This window comes from Melozone crissalis, unplaced genomic scaffold (assembly GCF_028551555.1).
Source record: "Melozone crissalis strain CALT ecotype California unplaced genomic scaffold, PUWL_Pcris_2 ptg000061l_1, whole genome shotgun sequence".
Classification (NCBI taxonomy): Eukaryota; Metazoa; Chordata; class Aves; order Passeriformes; family Passerellidae; genus Melozone; species Melozone crissalis.
In genome coordinates, this window is record NW_026535839.1 from 7,339,500 (window position 1) to 7,354,511 (window position 15,012).

General features: G+C 43.0%; 1 protein-coding gene across 1 annotated transcript in view; it reads left to right on the forward strand.

Annotated features, from left to right (window-relative positions):
- ADAMTS2 (ADAM metallopeptidase with thrombospondin type 1 motif 2) overlaps window positions 1–15,012 on the forward strand; it is a 167,098-nt gene that overhangs the window by 148,126 nt on the left and 3,960 nt on the right. Inside the window, exons 11-18 of the mRNA XM_054288265.1 lie at window positions 1,497–1,642; window positions 3,045–3,220; window positions 7,050–7,183; window positions 7,992–8,115; window positions 8,736–8,816; window positions 10,304–10,467; window positions 11,604–11,763; window positions 12,837–12,969. Of these exons, the coding sequence (XP_054144240.1) occupies window positions 1,497–1,642; window positions 3,045–3,220; window positions 7,050–7,183; window positions 7,992–8,115; window positions 8,736–8,816; window positions 10,304–10,467; window positions 11,604–11,763; window positions 12,837–12,969 (1,118 nt within the window). The remainder of the gene's footprint in view (window positions 1–1,496; window positions 1,643–3,044; window positions 3,221–7,049; window positions 7,184–7,991; window positions 8,116–8,735; window positions 8,817–10,303; window positions 10,468–11,603; window positions 11,764–12,836; window positions 12,970–15,012) is intronic.

Here is a 15,012-nt window from a genome sequence, read left to right on the forward strand (position 1 = left end):
ATCTGAAGTCATGGGAAAGAAAAAAAATAGTTGAAACCTAATTTCTACTCTCTCTTCTACTCCTTGTCCTACCAAATTAGCCCCAAAATAAATTGCATGAATATGAGCCAGTCACTGAGCAGATTAGTGAACCAGTAAGCTCTGCCTTGTCACCATTCTAATGATTCTCTCTTGAAATTCAGCATTATTAATGATTATCCTTCACTTTTAGATTTGCCTTCCAGATCACTAATCACTCTCTGCTCAAGAACACTCTCCTGTTATATATCTTCTGATTTTGTTTTTGCTGGCAGCATGCATTTAGCCATATGCTTGTCTTGTGCAGCCTGCCAAATTCCTGCGTTCCAGGGCTTGTTAAGCTGTGTAAAATGTTGTTGTTGACTTGAATGTTAAGGAAAGTAAGTGACTGATTTCACTTGCTGTTGCAGCCATCTGTGCTCCTGAGCCAGAGCTCTCATCCCAGCAGTAACCGTTAACGCAGGCAAACTGTGACAGTCTCATACAAAGTCGTTTGTTTGCTGGAATATATTTTCCAGCACCCACACTTCATCAGTAGACTTTTATGAAAGCAGAAATATTACTGAAAGGGGCCAGAATCTTGTGATCCTTGAGAAGAATTCTTTGTGACTTCAGCTGAGAAAAAAATTCCATGATTAGGGACTGGAGAAATTGGTGGAAAGGCATTGACAGGTTTCTTTAACAGGAGATGACAGTAGAGATGATCAGTACTGGAGTTATGAAGACTTTTAATGAAATAAAATAAATCCCTTAATAGTTTGGGGAATGTAGCAAATTCTGTGTTTCAACTGCTCTGCAATGACTATGTTAAAAACCAGGTAAAAGAAAGGAGAAAGTGTGGTAGGGCGTGATGAACTGTGCAGCTGCAGAACTGCTCAGGGCTGTCCCTAAGGAATGCCTCCTGGTTTTTTAGTCAGGTTTACCGTGAGATCTCCAGGGAGACACTGCAAAAGCTTTTAATTAATAGCATTAATTAAAAGCATTAGTAGTCTACAATGTGAGCTTGCTTTAATTCCTTGACACTTTGCTCATTGCATTTATAGTAGGAATATGTGTGTGGATTTGGGAGTGGCTGGGCAGGATGGTGCTGTGGCCACAGCTCCTGACAGTGCTGCTTGAAGAGGCTGCAGGCAGTAGTGGAGGCAGGATGTTACTGTTAGATTTGGGATTCTGCCATTTCCCTTAAATGATATCCCTGCTGCAGACAGGTGATGAGGAAATGTAACACTGACAACAGTTTAACAAACTTGGTAGGCTTGAAACCTGCCTGCACAGATGTGCATACTGACATGTAAGGTTGTAAAATCTGAGTGAGTTTGGGATCATGGGCACAATCTGACAGCAAGTCCCTCTACTTTCTACTGGAGAGGTGAAAAAAATCCAGAGCTCGTGCTGAAAATTAAAATGTGTGGTACAACAGCTTCTCATCAGATGTAAGTTAATATCTAATCATTCTGACATCCGATTCTCTCTTTCAGCACTGCTTTAAAGGTCACTGCATCTGGCTCACACCAGACATCCTGAAGCAGGATGGGCACTGGGGGGCTTGGAGCAAGTTTGGCTCTTGCTCCCGCACGTGTGGCACCGGGGTGAAGTACAGGACCCGGCAGTGTGACAACCCACAGTAAGTGACACCCCATGGTGGGGGGCTCCACTGGTGTGCACAGGGATCCTCAGTGCATGGCCAGGGCAGCAGTGCTGGAAAGGATGCTGAGTGGTGCTTGTTAAACCTGACCCATAGCATACGTTGCCAGAAATTCTACTTTTGGCCCTCAGCAAGTCATGAATCATCTATATTTCTCAGTTTATCCATCCATTAAACTGGTTATGCAGTTACAAGGACTAATACAGTACTATGTAAAGCATAAGTAAAAGTTTATGGTCCTATATATCTCATTTTAAAATGTGAGTATGAAATAATAGCAGTGATTGACTGGATTTTTTTAAAACCTTTTAAAAAGTTTTCTTTAATCCACCTTTTAGGATATTTCAACAAGATCTTAAAATATTGTAAAACTGGTTTGATTCCAAGTTGGAACAAAGCTCCTGAGATCAGAACTTTCCCCAAAGTTAATTTTAGGAATTTTGAATTGTCTTGCTTTAATAACTTACATATGGGTCATCTAGATAATGTAGAATAATTCAGTTTCAGTAACAGTGGAAGTAAAGTATAGTTAATAAAGATTGGTATATACATGTGATAGGAAATGTGTAATTATTGCTATCTTAGTGTGGTATCATAAAATGTCAAGATCTTAACAGCAAGGACTAAAACAATTGTTGGGATTAAATGATTTTAACAGAGAGTACTTTTAACATTGAATTTCTTGGTTTGTTGATAAAGCAACTGAACTTGGCTAGTATTAAAAATCATCTTATCATTGATTTGTTTGTTTTTTTTAAAATTGAGTTTTATGAAGCAGCATTTTCCCATGGAAATTGTTCTGTTAAGAAAACATTTGCCAGTTCTCTTTTCAGCCTTTATAACTTTGGCAACAGAGAAGCGACCTTTATAATTGTGGGCACAGCTTTAGTTGTAAAACCTATTTGCATGTAGGAAAAGCATAACATGCTATTTAAAACATTTTCTGTGTTTCCTGGAAGAGGATGAAAATCCAGCTACAGGTCCTGAGCTCTGCATTGCCAGATGTGCCAGGGATCTGGTGCACATCTGCCTGGGGGCACACACTGGGCTGGGCTGCTCTGCCTTTGCTGCTGCATTAGGGGTGAATGTGAATGAGTTCTGCTGTGCTTTCCTTTCCTGGCAACACCAAGAAAATGGCTTTTCTTGCCGTTATCAAGCAGTTTAAACCTCTTCTTGCACAAGTTGCTTTTTAACAGCTAAATAGTGACAGCAGGTTTTGAAAGGAAATAAATACGTATTTTATGTATCAGAAATACAGCCCTGGCTTTGTCAAGTGCCTGCTGACATGATTGGGAAACAAATGGCTCCACAAAATATTTAATAGACACTTAATTAATGAAATAAAAGCAAAACTAACCGTGGGTTTCTCTGCCTGTCTCAGTCCTGCCAACGGAGGCCGCACGTGTGTGGGGCCGAGTTATGAATTCCAGCTGTGCAACACCCAGGAGTGTCCCAAGGACTTTGAGGACTTCAGAGAGGAGCAGTGCCGGCAGTGGGACCCCTACTTTGAGTACCAGAACACCAAACACCACTGGCTGCCCTATGAACATGTTGATGGTGAGCAGCCCCTCTCCTGTGAAAACTAAAATCAGTTGCAAATACGAATAAAAATTATATAGGGAGGGGTAAAACTTCTCCCCAGGAAATCATGCCTCCTAAATCTGTTAGGAGGTGTTTGGAGGGATCAGTATCAGTGTATGAGTGACTCAATTTGTACAATGCACTTGGATTTTCAAAAAACTTTGGACACTGTTCCCCAGTGCCAGCTGTTAAATGGATTTACCATGAGATAAAAGGGAATGGTTTTGTATGGGAGCATGGCCCACTCTGAGAGCTGCAGAAGGACCTTGTGACACTAAGGGACACAAGAAGGCAAAGGAAGTTTGGTGTTAATGAATGCCACTACTGGATGTGTGGGTAAAAACTGGTGTGTGTGTGTGTGTGTGTGTGTGTGTGTGGATGGTGGGCTCTGAAGAGAAAGGCTGGGAATAACTTTAGGAAAAGATCAGTTCAGTGACTGTGAAGGGAGAGTTGGAGAACACAACCTGCCCCCATGCACCTGAACATTGTGCCTGCACTTTAAATACTCAGCCAATGCAGCTTAGGTTGTGCCCATCATCTCACTGCTGCCCAGGCTGCTAAAAAACCCACAGCTGAACTCCAGCCAGAATAAAGCAAACATAAATAATGACTTCTGGATGAGGAGAGTTTAGATAAACCAGGACTTTTCACCCTGGAAAAGCAAGGATGTAGATTAAAAAGATAGAGTTACAGAGTTGGGAGTGGCCCAAAGAGACTGAACGTGGAATGATTATTGAGTTTCTCATAACACGAGCCTGGGAATATCAAATAAAATTATCAGATGGCAGATTTAAAACAAATAAGAGGAAAGGCTTAATACAAAGCATCTAATTATCTTGAAATTCACTGCCACAGAAGACTGCTGATGCCAGAAAGTTTCAGAAATTATTTTGAAAAATTCTTGACAGTTCTACATTCCATTAAGAGCCATTAAACACCAAGTTCCAGTCATGATTTTGGAAGTCCCCAAGCTGCAGTGTTGGAGGAACCGGGAGAATATTCTGAGAAAAGTTTCCAGTTTGTTCCTGTGTCTTCCTCCAAATGCTGCTGGCACTGTTGGAGGCAGCTGTTGGGTTGGATGGGTGCTGGCTCTCAAACCAGCAAGGTTGACAGGGATCACCTCCTAGAACAAAAATGTTCCTGTTCCTGTTAATGCCTCAGCTTAGCTGTCAGTGCAAGTGCAGCTGGTTGCTTTGGGCCGTGTCTGCTCTTGCCAGAAAACACTCTGAGATGTTTTACCAAACAAAGAGGCAGAGGGCAATGAGTCTCAGCTTGTTGAATGAGCAGTGTGAGCTGCTCACTGTTTTTGAACCCCAACACCTTACTTGAATGGCAAATTCTTGAGGGCAGGGTTGGCCTGGCAAGGGGCAGGCTCTGAGCACCCACCCCATCCTCAGCCCAGCTGCCCTCGCTGGGAGGGGAAAGGTCACTTTGGGCGAATCATTTTGCATTCCAGTGAGAGGATACTCTGCCAGAAATTAATAGCAAATTCCTTACAATTAATTTGCCTGACTTTCTTCCCAAATAGTTCTCAGAGTTCCCTCATTCTTTTCATGCCATCTTGGTCAGTCTGGGATTTTCAAATGCACAGACACAGCCTCACAGCTTAATTTCATGGAATAGCTTTGCTGGCACAGGGTGGAGGGATGAAGGCTGTGGTCTGCAGGACCTTTGCTTATGATTTAGCCTTTGGAGCAGTCTGCTGCAAAGACCAGTGAAACAAATCAGATTTTTTTCAATTAAATTCAATGGCTTCTGGGTCCGAAACCAGCTCATTGATGTCTGAACACTGATCCCTGGGCACTGCTGGTTTCCAATATAACTATGGTATAACTGCAGACACCTTGAGAGTTACATTTACCTGTGCAGGGTTATTAGAGGGAACAGCTTTTGTGTGAAAATAAGGCCAGAGACAAGCTTATGCTGGAACTCTAATCTATTCAAAACTCCCTTTTGTAAGGATAAGGCATATCAGTGGCATACTTGTGAGGATAATGCAGTTGTGGCTCAGAAGTGACATAAATCCATACACTTCACAGGCAGCTCAGCTGGACGTGTCTGACACATTGTGCAGGGCAGAGGAACAGAGAGGAGAGCCTCATGCTGTGGGCAGAGAAAAGCCACTGAGCTGGGGTACACCCCAGTTTGTCCTTGAGCGTCCCATAGCCCCGTTGTCTCCTGTTCCAGGCCCTCTGAGCCCCCAGGTCCTCACCCTGCTGAGCTCACAGGCTGCTGCATCTCCCTTGCCTCTGCCAGGGCAGCAGGGAGGGACTCTGGCCATGAGCCCCCAGCCTGAGTTAAATGAGAAGGACTCAGAGAGCAGGGACTGGACAGACAACCATCATATCCATGCTCCTGCACCTCTGCTGTGCCCAGCATCAGTGAATAGCACAGGAAGAAAATAATTCTTTGCAGCAGCAGGGTCTAATTTAACAGCACTTACACGTTTACTGCTCCACAGAGCAGTGGGAGCAGAACCATCTCTAAAATGAAGCCCTTGTGCAGAGTTGCTGGCACCCAGTGAGACCTGCTGATATTTTCATTTAATCACAGGCAGTGAATGTGTGCTGTGTGTGGGGTGGCTGCATACCCAGGGGTGCTGTGTGCACATCCATCCTGTGCACAGCTTAATGTTTCTAATATATACATTAGGTCTGTCGTTATCATGATCTTAATAGTCTCCTATGAAGAATTTGCACAAACAAAGTGCCTGTTTTAATAGACTAGACCCTGGATTTTCAGCATGGCTTCTCTGCATGGTTTGGGAGCAGTAGCAAAGGTCTCTGATGTACCAATACCCAGTGGCCTTGAGGACATCAACAGCAATAACAAGGACTTTATAAAAAGAGGGCAGAGGCCATGGAACTGTACAGGGAAAGAATGCAAAGGGCCTGTGAAGATTTATTTCAGTTGAACTGCTACAATGGAAAGGTTGTTATTGTTTTAAATGGTGGGAAAAGCACCCCAACTTTTAATCATGTTAAAATAGCAGAATCTCTATTTGTTTCATCTAGCAGAAAGGCCATCTGCTCTTCAGTGCCAAGGAAAGCATAGTGAATCCTATTATGGGGCTGAGGACAGCAAGAGACATGGATAAAATGAAATACACCACTGGAATACAACTTTATTCAGCCACTGACTAGTCATTTTCAGCTTCATTTTTTGTTCTTAGCTCTTTGGAACAGATTAGAGAAAATACCACTTGTCTGGCTGTTTGTGCATGTGTTAGGAGTAAAAAAAAGTTTTTTGTCTGAATCTTTTTGACATCTCATCTTGTTTAATGGTTTAAATTATCATAAATACAAGTATAACCATGAGGGAAAATTAACTTTGTGGTTAGGATGAAATGCTATGGCCCAGCTGTCTCTGAAGAAATTTTGGATGCCAGGTTCACTCAGTGTCAAACAGCTGCTTTTAATGGGAAAATTAATTTGGCTTTTCTTCATTTAAGTGCAGTGCAGGAGAAACCAGCATCTCTCTCAGGTAGTCATGCAAATGAGGAGAGCTCTGCCAGATTGCATCATCTGCAAAGGATTAAATAGATCCCCCCTCAAAGGCAATGATCTGTTATTTTTAAGCCTGTCTCCTAATGGTGACACATGGACGCTTTATGATTCAGCATTTTCCAAGAGATCACAGAATTTTTCAAAGGGGATGAGCATCAATGATTTATGGGCACCACGTTGGGCTCTGTGATGTGTGCAAGGAAGAAGGGAGAGCCAACACTACTGAAAGAGCTGCTCACAACATCAGCAACTAAACTGGGAGCTGAACGTGCACAATTTGGGTTGTTTTGTTTTTTCAGCCAAGGAGAGGTGCCACCTGTACTGCGAATCCAAGGAGACAGGGGATGTGGTGTACATGAAGCGGATGGTGCACGACGGGACCCGCTGCTCCTACAAGGATGCTTACAGCATCTGTGTGAGGGGAGACTGCCTGGTGAGGACCTGGGGGCTCCTGCACGGCTCAGCAGGGTGAAAACAACTCAAACTCTACCTTGAGTGCTTCTCTCCAAGCATGACTAAGTATAATAACACTTTGGGCAATAAGGAGATTTCATTAGGATTATTGTCACAATATTATGTGTGATATTCACAGTTGCCATGCATGTGACTAGATTCCAAAAGCACCTACCTACACAAGAAACATTTCATGCTGTATTTTAAGATGAGCTATTACAATTAGCTTTCAAGGAAAGCTCTCCCTGCTGAGGTTTAGTGGGGGTGGAATGTACAATCAAATAGGAACACACAGCAGCTTTCAAGGAAAGTGGTGTTAGGATATGGCTGATGTGCTTTCTCTTGGTATTTGATCATGCTATTTTTAAAAAATCAATGACAGTTCCTCTAAGTTGGGATCTGCTGCAGGTCATCTTTCAAAGGAATGAGTATCTGACTAGCAAAATACTGGTGGAGGTGCTTATCCCCATATAGATGCCTAGATTCTCCTGGAATTTAAGTATCTGTCTTAAGATAAGCTGAGGCTTAAGAGCTTTTCTTTAACCATGCTGCTTTCCTTCAGTGAGAGAACCACTGTGAAGGGTAATATGAAAATATAATCAGCCAGTTGACAGCTATTATAGGAACTGCAAGTATTAAAATCTGTTTAGGTGTTGATCTTCCAGGAGAACACTACGAGGTGTGCTGCTTTGATGAGGCAGAATCAGGGGGTTGATATGTAAAGGGAAGGCACATTTTAATTGAAAAGTGGATAAATAAGAGTGACTGTTTCTCTCTTTTGTGCACAGAAAGTTGGGTGTGACAGGGTCATAGGTTCCACAAAGCAGGAAGATAAGTGTGGTGTCTGTGGAGGAGATAATTCCCACTGCAAAGTGGTGAAAAGAACATTTTCAAGAATACCAAAAAAGCAAGGTCAGTACATCCAGTGTGGTTTGTCCTGGGGAATTCAGGGCATTTTTCTCAGTCTCTTATGTTTCATGGAAAGTACCAGGACAATTAAAAATCATTTGCAGCATCATTAATTCCAATAAACAATCTGGACTTACTTCCAGATGTGTTTATAATTTGGAAATAAGACTTCTGTCCAGTGAGCAGTTAAAGCTGCTGATACCAAGGCCTGTGCATGCATGGGAGAGGGTTTCCCTGCTCCTTGTTGGGCTTGTGCAGCTGATGTCAGCCAGTGCTCTGTCACTCCAGTGCTGCAATAATGTCTCATCAGCAGGCTCTGTCAGGCAGGAGGTTGTGTGGTCTCAAAGCCCATTTTAGTCTGAAGCCAAGTCTGTTGTGACACTTCAGGCACCTTTCTTCTGACCCAAAGCCCTTTGTCCCTGTTATGTTCCATTACCTGGCACGGAAATGGGAATGGGAATAGTGCTGGATTCGCTTCATCTTGTTTAATACACCCTGCTTTCAGAAAATAAGATTTATTTAAAAACCTAAGACAAACCCACCCTGGGCATATTAATTAATAATTAATTTATTATTTTGTAGCATATTAATCCATAACTATCTTTTCAAATACCTCAATATAGGGTACGTTAAGATGTTTGAAATTCCTGCTGGTGCAAGACATTTACTTATACAGGAAACAGATGCCACCACTCATCATCTTGGTAAGTAAAAAGTAGGAAGATTTTCAGTCAGAATATTTTTTCTGGTGTTTATTTTTGTCTCTGGAGGCTGACAATGTGTTTGTACATTTGTTTACCCATTACCCACCCACACCATGTACTTTCTCTAAGTATGTTAAATTAGGAAACTTGTTTGGCAATTTGATTTCCCTGCGCTGTATTCCAGGGTGTCCCAGCCAGATCTCTGTGTTGGTATGTGCATGTGATGTGTGAAAGCTGCTGGAAGAGGCACTGAGTTACTTTATGGGGTTCAGTGCATTATCTCTGGGGGTTGGAAGTAGATGATCTTCAAAGTCACTTTCAACCCAAACCATTCCAAGGTCTTTGTGTGCATCTTTCATGCTTCCCACCCTCAGTAATTTCCCAGCCATATCCAGATCTGTTCCAGATTCTGCCCCACTGCTAACAGTACTGACACGAGGCTGCCAAATCAATCCAGCAGTTCAGGAGGTAATGGAAATCCACTCCTCCCGGCCCTGTAATCAATGGGAAGCAGTGACTGGTAGGCTGCTATTAATTGGAAGTAGATTCACAGTGAATGATCTGCTAACCATAGTGTGAACCATCCCAGCTTTTTCCCAGTGAATGCTTCCCTGGCTGCCCAGGGCAGCCTGGCCCTGTGGCTCAGGGAGCAGCCCTTGTTCAAAGTTCTGCCAAGGTGGGTGAGTGCTGTGCACATGGACAGCTGGCTCACTGCCTTGGCCACTGCTGAGGGAGCAGGATGCTCAGGTAGCTGCCAGGCAGAGGATGGAGTTAAAATCTGGTGTTACATAACAAACAGTCCCTGCTTCTTCTAACGACGAGGGCAAATGTTCCATCTCAGGTGAAAACCTGTCCTCATCCAAAGGTGGCTGAAGTCTCTCCAGGTGAAGGATGGAGCACTGGTGGGAGCTGAAGAGAGGAACCTGGCTCTGTGTGCAGTGGCAGGTGTCTGCAGAGCAGCAGGAGCTTAACAGGGCAGAGCTGGTGTCAGGACTGGATCTGAGCAGGAGAATTAATGCTGTTTCTAGTGTCCCTCTCTCGCTGTGGGGACCTGCTGGGGGTTAGCTCAGTAGCCTTCCTCTGATGGAGCAGTAACAACCCTCTGAGCTGCCTTACAATATATGAAAGAGCTGAATAGCTCTGGGACCCCCACTGGCTCTCAAATTGGCTCGGATTTGGCCAGTGGATTCAGAAGTTGTTATATGGGAGCAGGCAGCTGGACCCCTGTGGTGCAGCTGCATTGGCCTCGTTTCTCTGCCAAGGCAGGCTATGAAAAAGGAAAAAAAAGGACAACTGATGTTCCTGGAGCTGAGCAGAAAAGCATTGACAGTTCAGTGAAACACCTGAAAAAGTCTTTCCAAACCTGAGAGGGAAGAGAGGGAAAATGCACACTGGCCTTTTCAGCTTCGTCCACTGGGACACGAGCAGAACAAAACTGGAGATGAGAAACAAACCTCTTATATTCACTTTTCTTGTGTTGCTCCCAGCCATTAAAAATCGTGAAACAGGGAAATTCATTCTAAGTGAGGACAACTATGTGCCAGACTCCAAGGTCTTCATTGACATGGGTGTGGAGTGGGAATATCGGAATGACGACGACAGAGAGACAGTGCAGACCATGGGGCCGCTGCGGCACGGGATCATCATCCTGGTAAGCCAAATGGAAACCACCTTCCTCACAGCCAGAGTGGGCTAGCATGTCCTTCACATTCCTCTTGTGAGTTACCAGGAGACATCTGCTTCAATTATAAGACAATAGGAGATGTATTTTAATTCCTTTCTCCCAGCTCATTGCTGTTATAATTCAGGGTTATGTGTTGAGCAACCAGCTGTCGTGATTATTTCCTGTGGCTGGCATAGCAATCAGCCACTGAGTAAAGGCTGCAGCTTACTTATCCTATCTGACATGTGAGCACCAATCAAAAAAAGGTCAGAGTGGTTCATATCAGCCTGATCTAATAGTTCCCTCTCCCATCTATGTTTTGAAAGTGTATCCTGCAAAGGCAGCTGCAGGATTCCTGTGATCCTGGCTCCCTTTTTCAGGGCAAAACAGTTCCACAGTTCCCAAAACCACCCAAATATATTCCTTTTTTCATTGCAAACTAGCAAAAAGTAGACTTCAATTCAGGGGTAAGTTGATTTAAAATCCCTCTGAAAACAACTGTAATGTGTTGATCTACACCAGCTGAACTTCAAAGGAAGAATAAATACTATGTTTCCAAAGGACAAATATTTTGCACTTTGCTCAAATTGAGATCTGTTTTCTTGCATTTGTCTTAGTGCAGTGTGATAACAAAACATCTTTCTAAATAGTTTATATTTCTGTCAAGATTAAGTAAAAAGCTTTGCAGAATTCCAGGACTATCATAAGAATATTTGTGTTTTATCAGAAATATAAGCAATTTTCTTTGCCGATTTCACTTATTTGCACAGTTGAATTTGCTTTGTCTTTTAGTGGAACTATCCGTTATCATTTCAGTACAAAATTTCCTTCCTTTGTGATGGGATATGGAAAAAATTTAGTATCATGATGTCAGTCCAATGCTGGCAAGGAAAATAAGTCTAAATCAACCACAGTCTTTCTTAATATGCAGTTTAGTAACTCTGTCTCATAAGGATGGAGATACTTTTTCATCAGGGAAAAAATGTGTTGAGTGCAGCTAAAAGGTTGAAATCCCTCTGGGGATGTTTTTGTATGTGAGCCATGATCACTATTTCACATCATCTCACAGAGATCCTGATATCAGCCTTTCATATCTTTTTCATTACATCTCCTTTGCTTATTAGGTGATTCCTCATGGTGGTGCCAAGATATCTTTGACTTACAAGTACATGATCCATGAAGATTCCTTGAATGTAGATAACAATAATGTTTTGGAAGAGGACTCACTGTCATATGAATGGGCTTTGAAGAAGTGGTCCCAGTGTTCAAAACCTTGTGGAGGAGGTAAAAACAAAACCTCAGATCATGCAAAATTCGTTTATTGCCATGAGACATTAAGGAGATCAGAATATGGGAGGAGTTTTATTTAAGTAGTAGATAAATAAATAGTCAGTGGGGTTAAAATCTGATTTAAATGGTTTGGGGGCAGATCTGGGCTGATTAATTTCTGATTTATGATTATGAAACTAAAAAATTGGACAAATGTACAAGATTTGGATGAGGGTCTCTAAGCTGTGAAGGTGCTGAACCTCAAGGTGCCATGGGGCAGCCCTTTGTAAATCCCCATCCAATGATGTGGCTTTTGCAATGTCAGACTAATTTTTGGGGCCATATGTGAAGGCTGATGCTGTTCCCCAGGTTGATGGTCAGGTTGCACCACTGGATTGCCACTGGAGAGGTTTTCAGAATGTTTTTGAGATGCTAGATCTGACTGTTATTTTCATTAAACATTATTTAAGTGTTCTTTTCATTTTCATGGTGAGGTCACACCTTGAGTGCTGTGTCCAGTTCTGGCTCCTCAGTTTAGGAGAAAAGGAGACTCAGAGGTGACCTTATCACTCTCTATAACTCCCTGAAAGGTGGCTGTGCTCAGGTGGGGTTGGTCTCTTTCTCCAGGCAGCACTGACAGAACCAGAGGACACCGTCTCAAGCTTTGTCAAGGGAAATGTAGGTTGGATATCAGGAAAAGGTTTTTAATTGAAAGAGTGATAAAGTTCTGGAATGTTCTGCCCGGGGAGGTGGTGGAGTCACCATCCCTGGATGTGTTTAAAAAGAGACTGGATGTGGCACTGGGTGCCAGGGTTTAGTTGAGGTGTTAGGCTGGGTTGGACTCGATGATCTTAAAGGTCTCTTCCATCCCAGTGATTCTGTGATTAAAGGAGTGACAAATATAGGGGGTGAACAATTATGGGTGTTAAATTTGCATTGCATTTATTCAGAGCAGCTTACCCCTCCTTTGGTAGCATGTTCCTCTGCAGTTCCCACTGCAGCCCTTGACAGGATCTGTGCAGTTCCTCTGCAGCTGGAGCCCTGTGAGGTGTGCCAGCCCTCAGAGTAAGAGCAGTGTCTCTCCCCAGGCTACCAGTTCACCAAGTACGGCTGCCGCAGGAAGACCGACCACAAGATGGTTCACCGCAGCTACTGCGAGCTCATCCAGAAGCCCAAGCCCATCCGCAGGGTGTGCAACCTCCAGGAGTGCTCCCAGCCCATGTAAGCGTCCCCTGGAGGTGCAGGGGCTTCTCACCCAGCCAGCACTGGCACCTCAAGGAAGGTGGCTTTAGCTTCACCTTTGTGACCATTGCAGGGGCCCAGGACTGTGAGCATCTCATGCTCTGTTCTGCTCATGGAAATATTCTGTGATTGCTGGTTCCTGTGGCTTATGAAATAAGCTGGGTTAGAAAATAAGTGCTATCCTGATCCATACTTTTGTGTTCAGGCCATCGTGAGGTGATACAAAATAGACATAAATTCAATTTATACCAGCGGATTTTACACAGTGTGAGTTAACCATGTCAGAGCAAATGTACAGAGTGCTGCAGAAGACAACCAGTGTCAATGTCCAGTTTCTCAAATCCAAATCTTCATAAAGTTCACAGGATATTTTTGGACATTTAAACACAGGGAAAAGACTTGACCTGTTAGATTTCTCTGGCTGCCCTCATACAGCACGAAATGCCTGTTGTACCTTCATTTATAGCTCTACATAGTCAAGTGTTATAAATATTTTAATTCAAATTTTACAGGTGATTTTTTTGACTGGCAGCAGGTTATTCCTGCCACATGTAGGACTAATATATTCTTTGTGCTACTACTGCAACAAGAAAGGAATATGTTGATCCCAGCTTTTATCTCTGGGGACCAAGTGTAGGTTCCAGGAATCACAGCAAATAAATAGAACATACCACAATATTTCCTAACTTCCTTTCAAAAGAAAAAGATTTGAAAGAGAGAAAAGGCAAGAAACTCTGCCCCATAAACTCTGCATGGGTCAGGGTTGAACATTTATTTATTGGAAAACTGAAGTAATGACCTAACCGTATCTCAGGCTCTCTGGAAAGGACTGTATCCTCCTTTCAGCTGCAAATATAATTGGGCCCAGGTACCACAAAGGCTCAATAGGATCCTAAATTATACTTGGATCCCTGAAGTTTCAGTTAGCTCTGTTTCCAAAGAATGTCATCCAAGCGTTTTGCTCTTGTACATAGGAGAGGCAATTATTAAGGAGTTTTACAAAGCTCTGGGACACCCCCTACACTAATATGCTGCTTCTTCACTTCTGGGAAAAAAATCTTCTTTGTCTCAGAAGTCACCTCAGGATTCCTGGCTTCACAACTCTCGCATTTCTTCACAGCTGTGTAATTTCTGTAGGTTACAAAAAGAAAGTTGGGAGGAATTGTTACTTTCTGATTAACTGGAATGTGTAGTGCAGTGCCTTGTACTATTTTTTGACTATTTCCAAACTCAGGATTTTATGAGTACTTCAGGACAATTTTTTCAAGCTCAGGGTGTTTCTCCAGACTATGTCTGTTTTTTGGTGAAGTTGATCCCAAGAATATTGTTTACGTGGAACAATATTTCCATCTTGCAGATGTCTGCACTCTGTAAATATTTATAGACTGCTGTATGTCTTCACTTAATTTTAACCAAGCTTTCAGTAGTCTAGGTAAACTTCCTTTGGTGCTGTCTGTCCCTGCTGTTCTTCTCTAAGTCCTTTACAATTTGTAGCTGTAATTAATGAGGTTTGGGTAATCAGTGAGAGTTTCAACCACACCACATTACAAACTGTAGATTTCATTTTTCAGTGGCCAAACTGATTTAGAAATTATGAACTCGACCCTTCTGGTTTTCAATGGGGTGTTGCCTTCCCCCAAACCAAACATTTATGATGATGAAGACCCTGATCTGCCCAAGCTCAGCACTCACAGCACTGGCTTTGCCAGTGCTTCAGCAGATTGAGTGTAACATGGCCAGGGATATGGTCCATGGAGAGCCCAGATGTGGGCCAGGCAGGAGCTGCATTTCTAGCCCAGATGTTTTGGCTTCAATGCAGCTGGTTTGTGCTGCATTATGAGACAAGGCACATCTCATGCACCCAGACCTGGGAAGCTCAGCAGCACTCTTGGGTGGCTGCTTTTGACATAAAAGTGATCCTATTTTTATGTGCAGTTTTGGAAAGGGCAGCAAATACAGCAAAGTAATAGTAATGCTTACCTTGGAGATAATGAGAAAGAGTAATATCGAAGATCTGGGTCT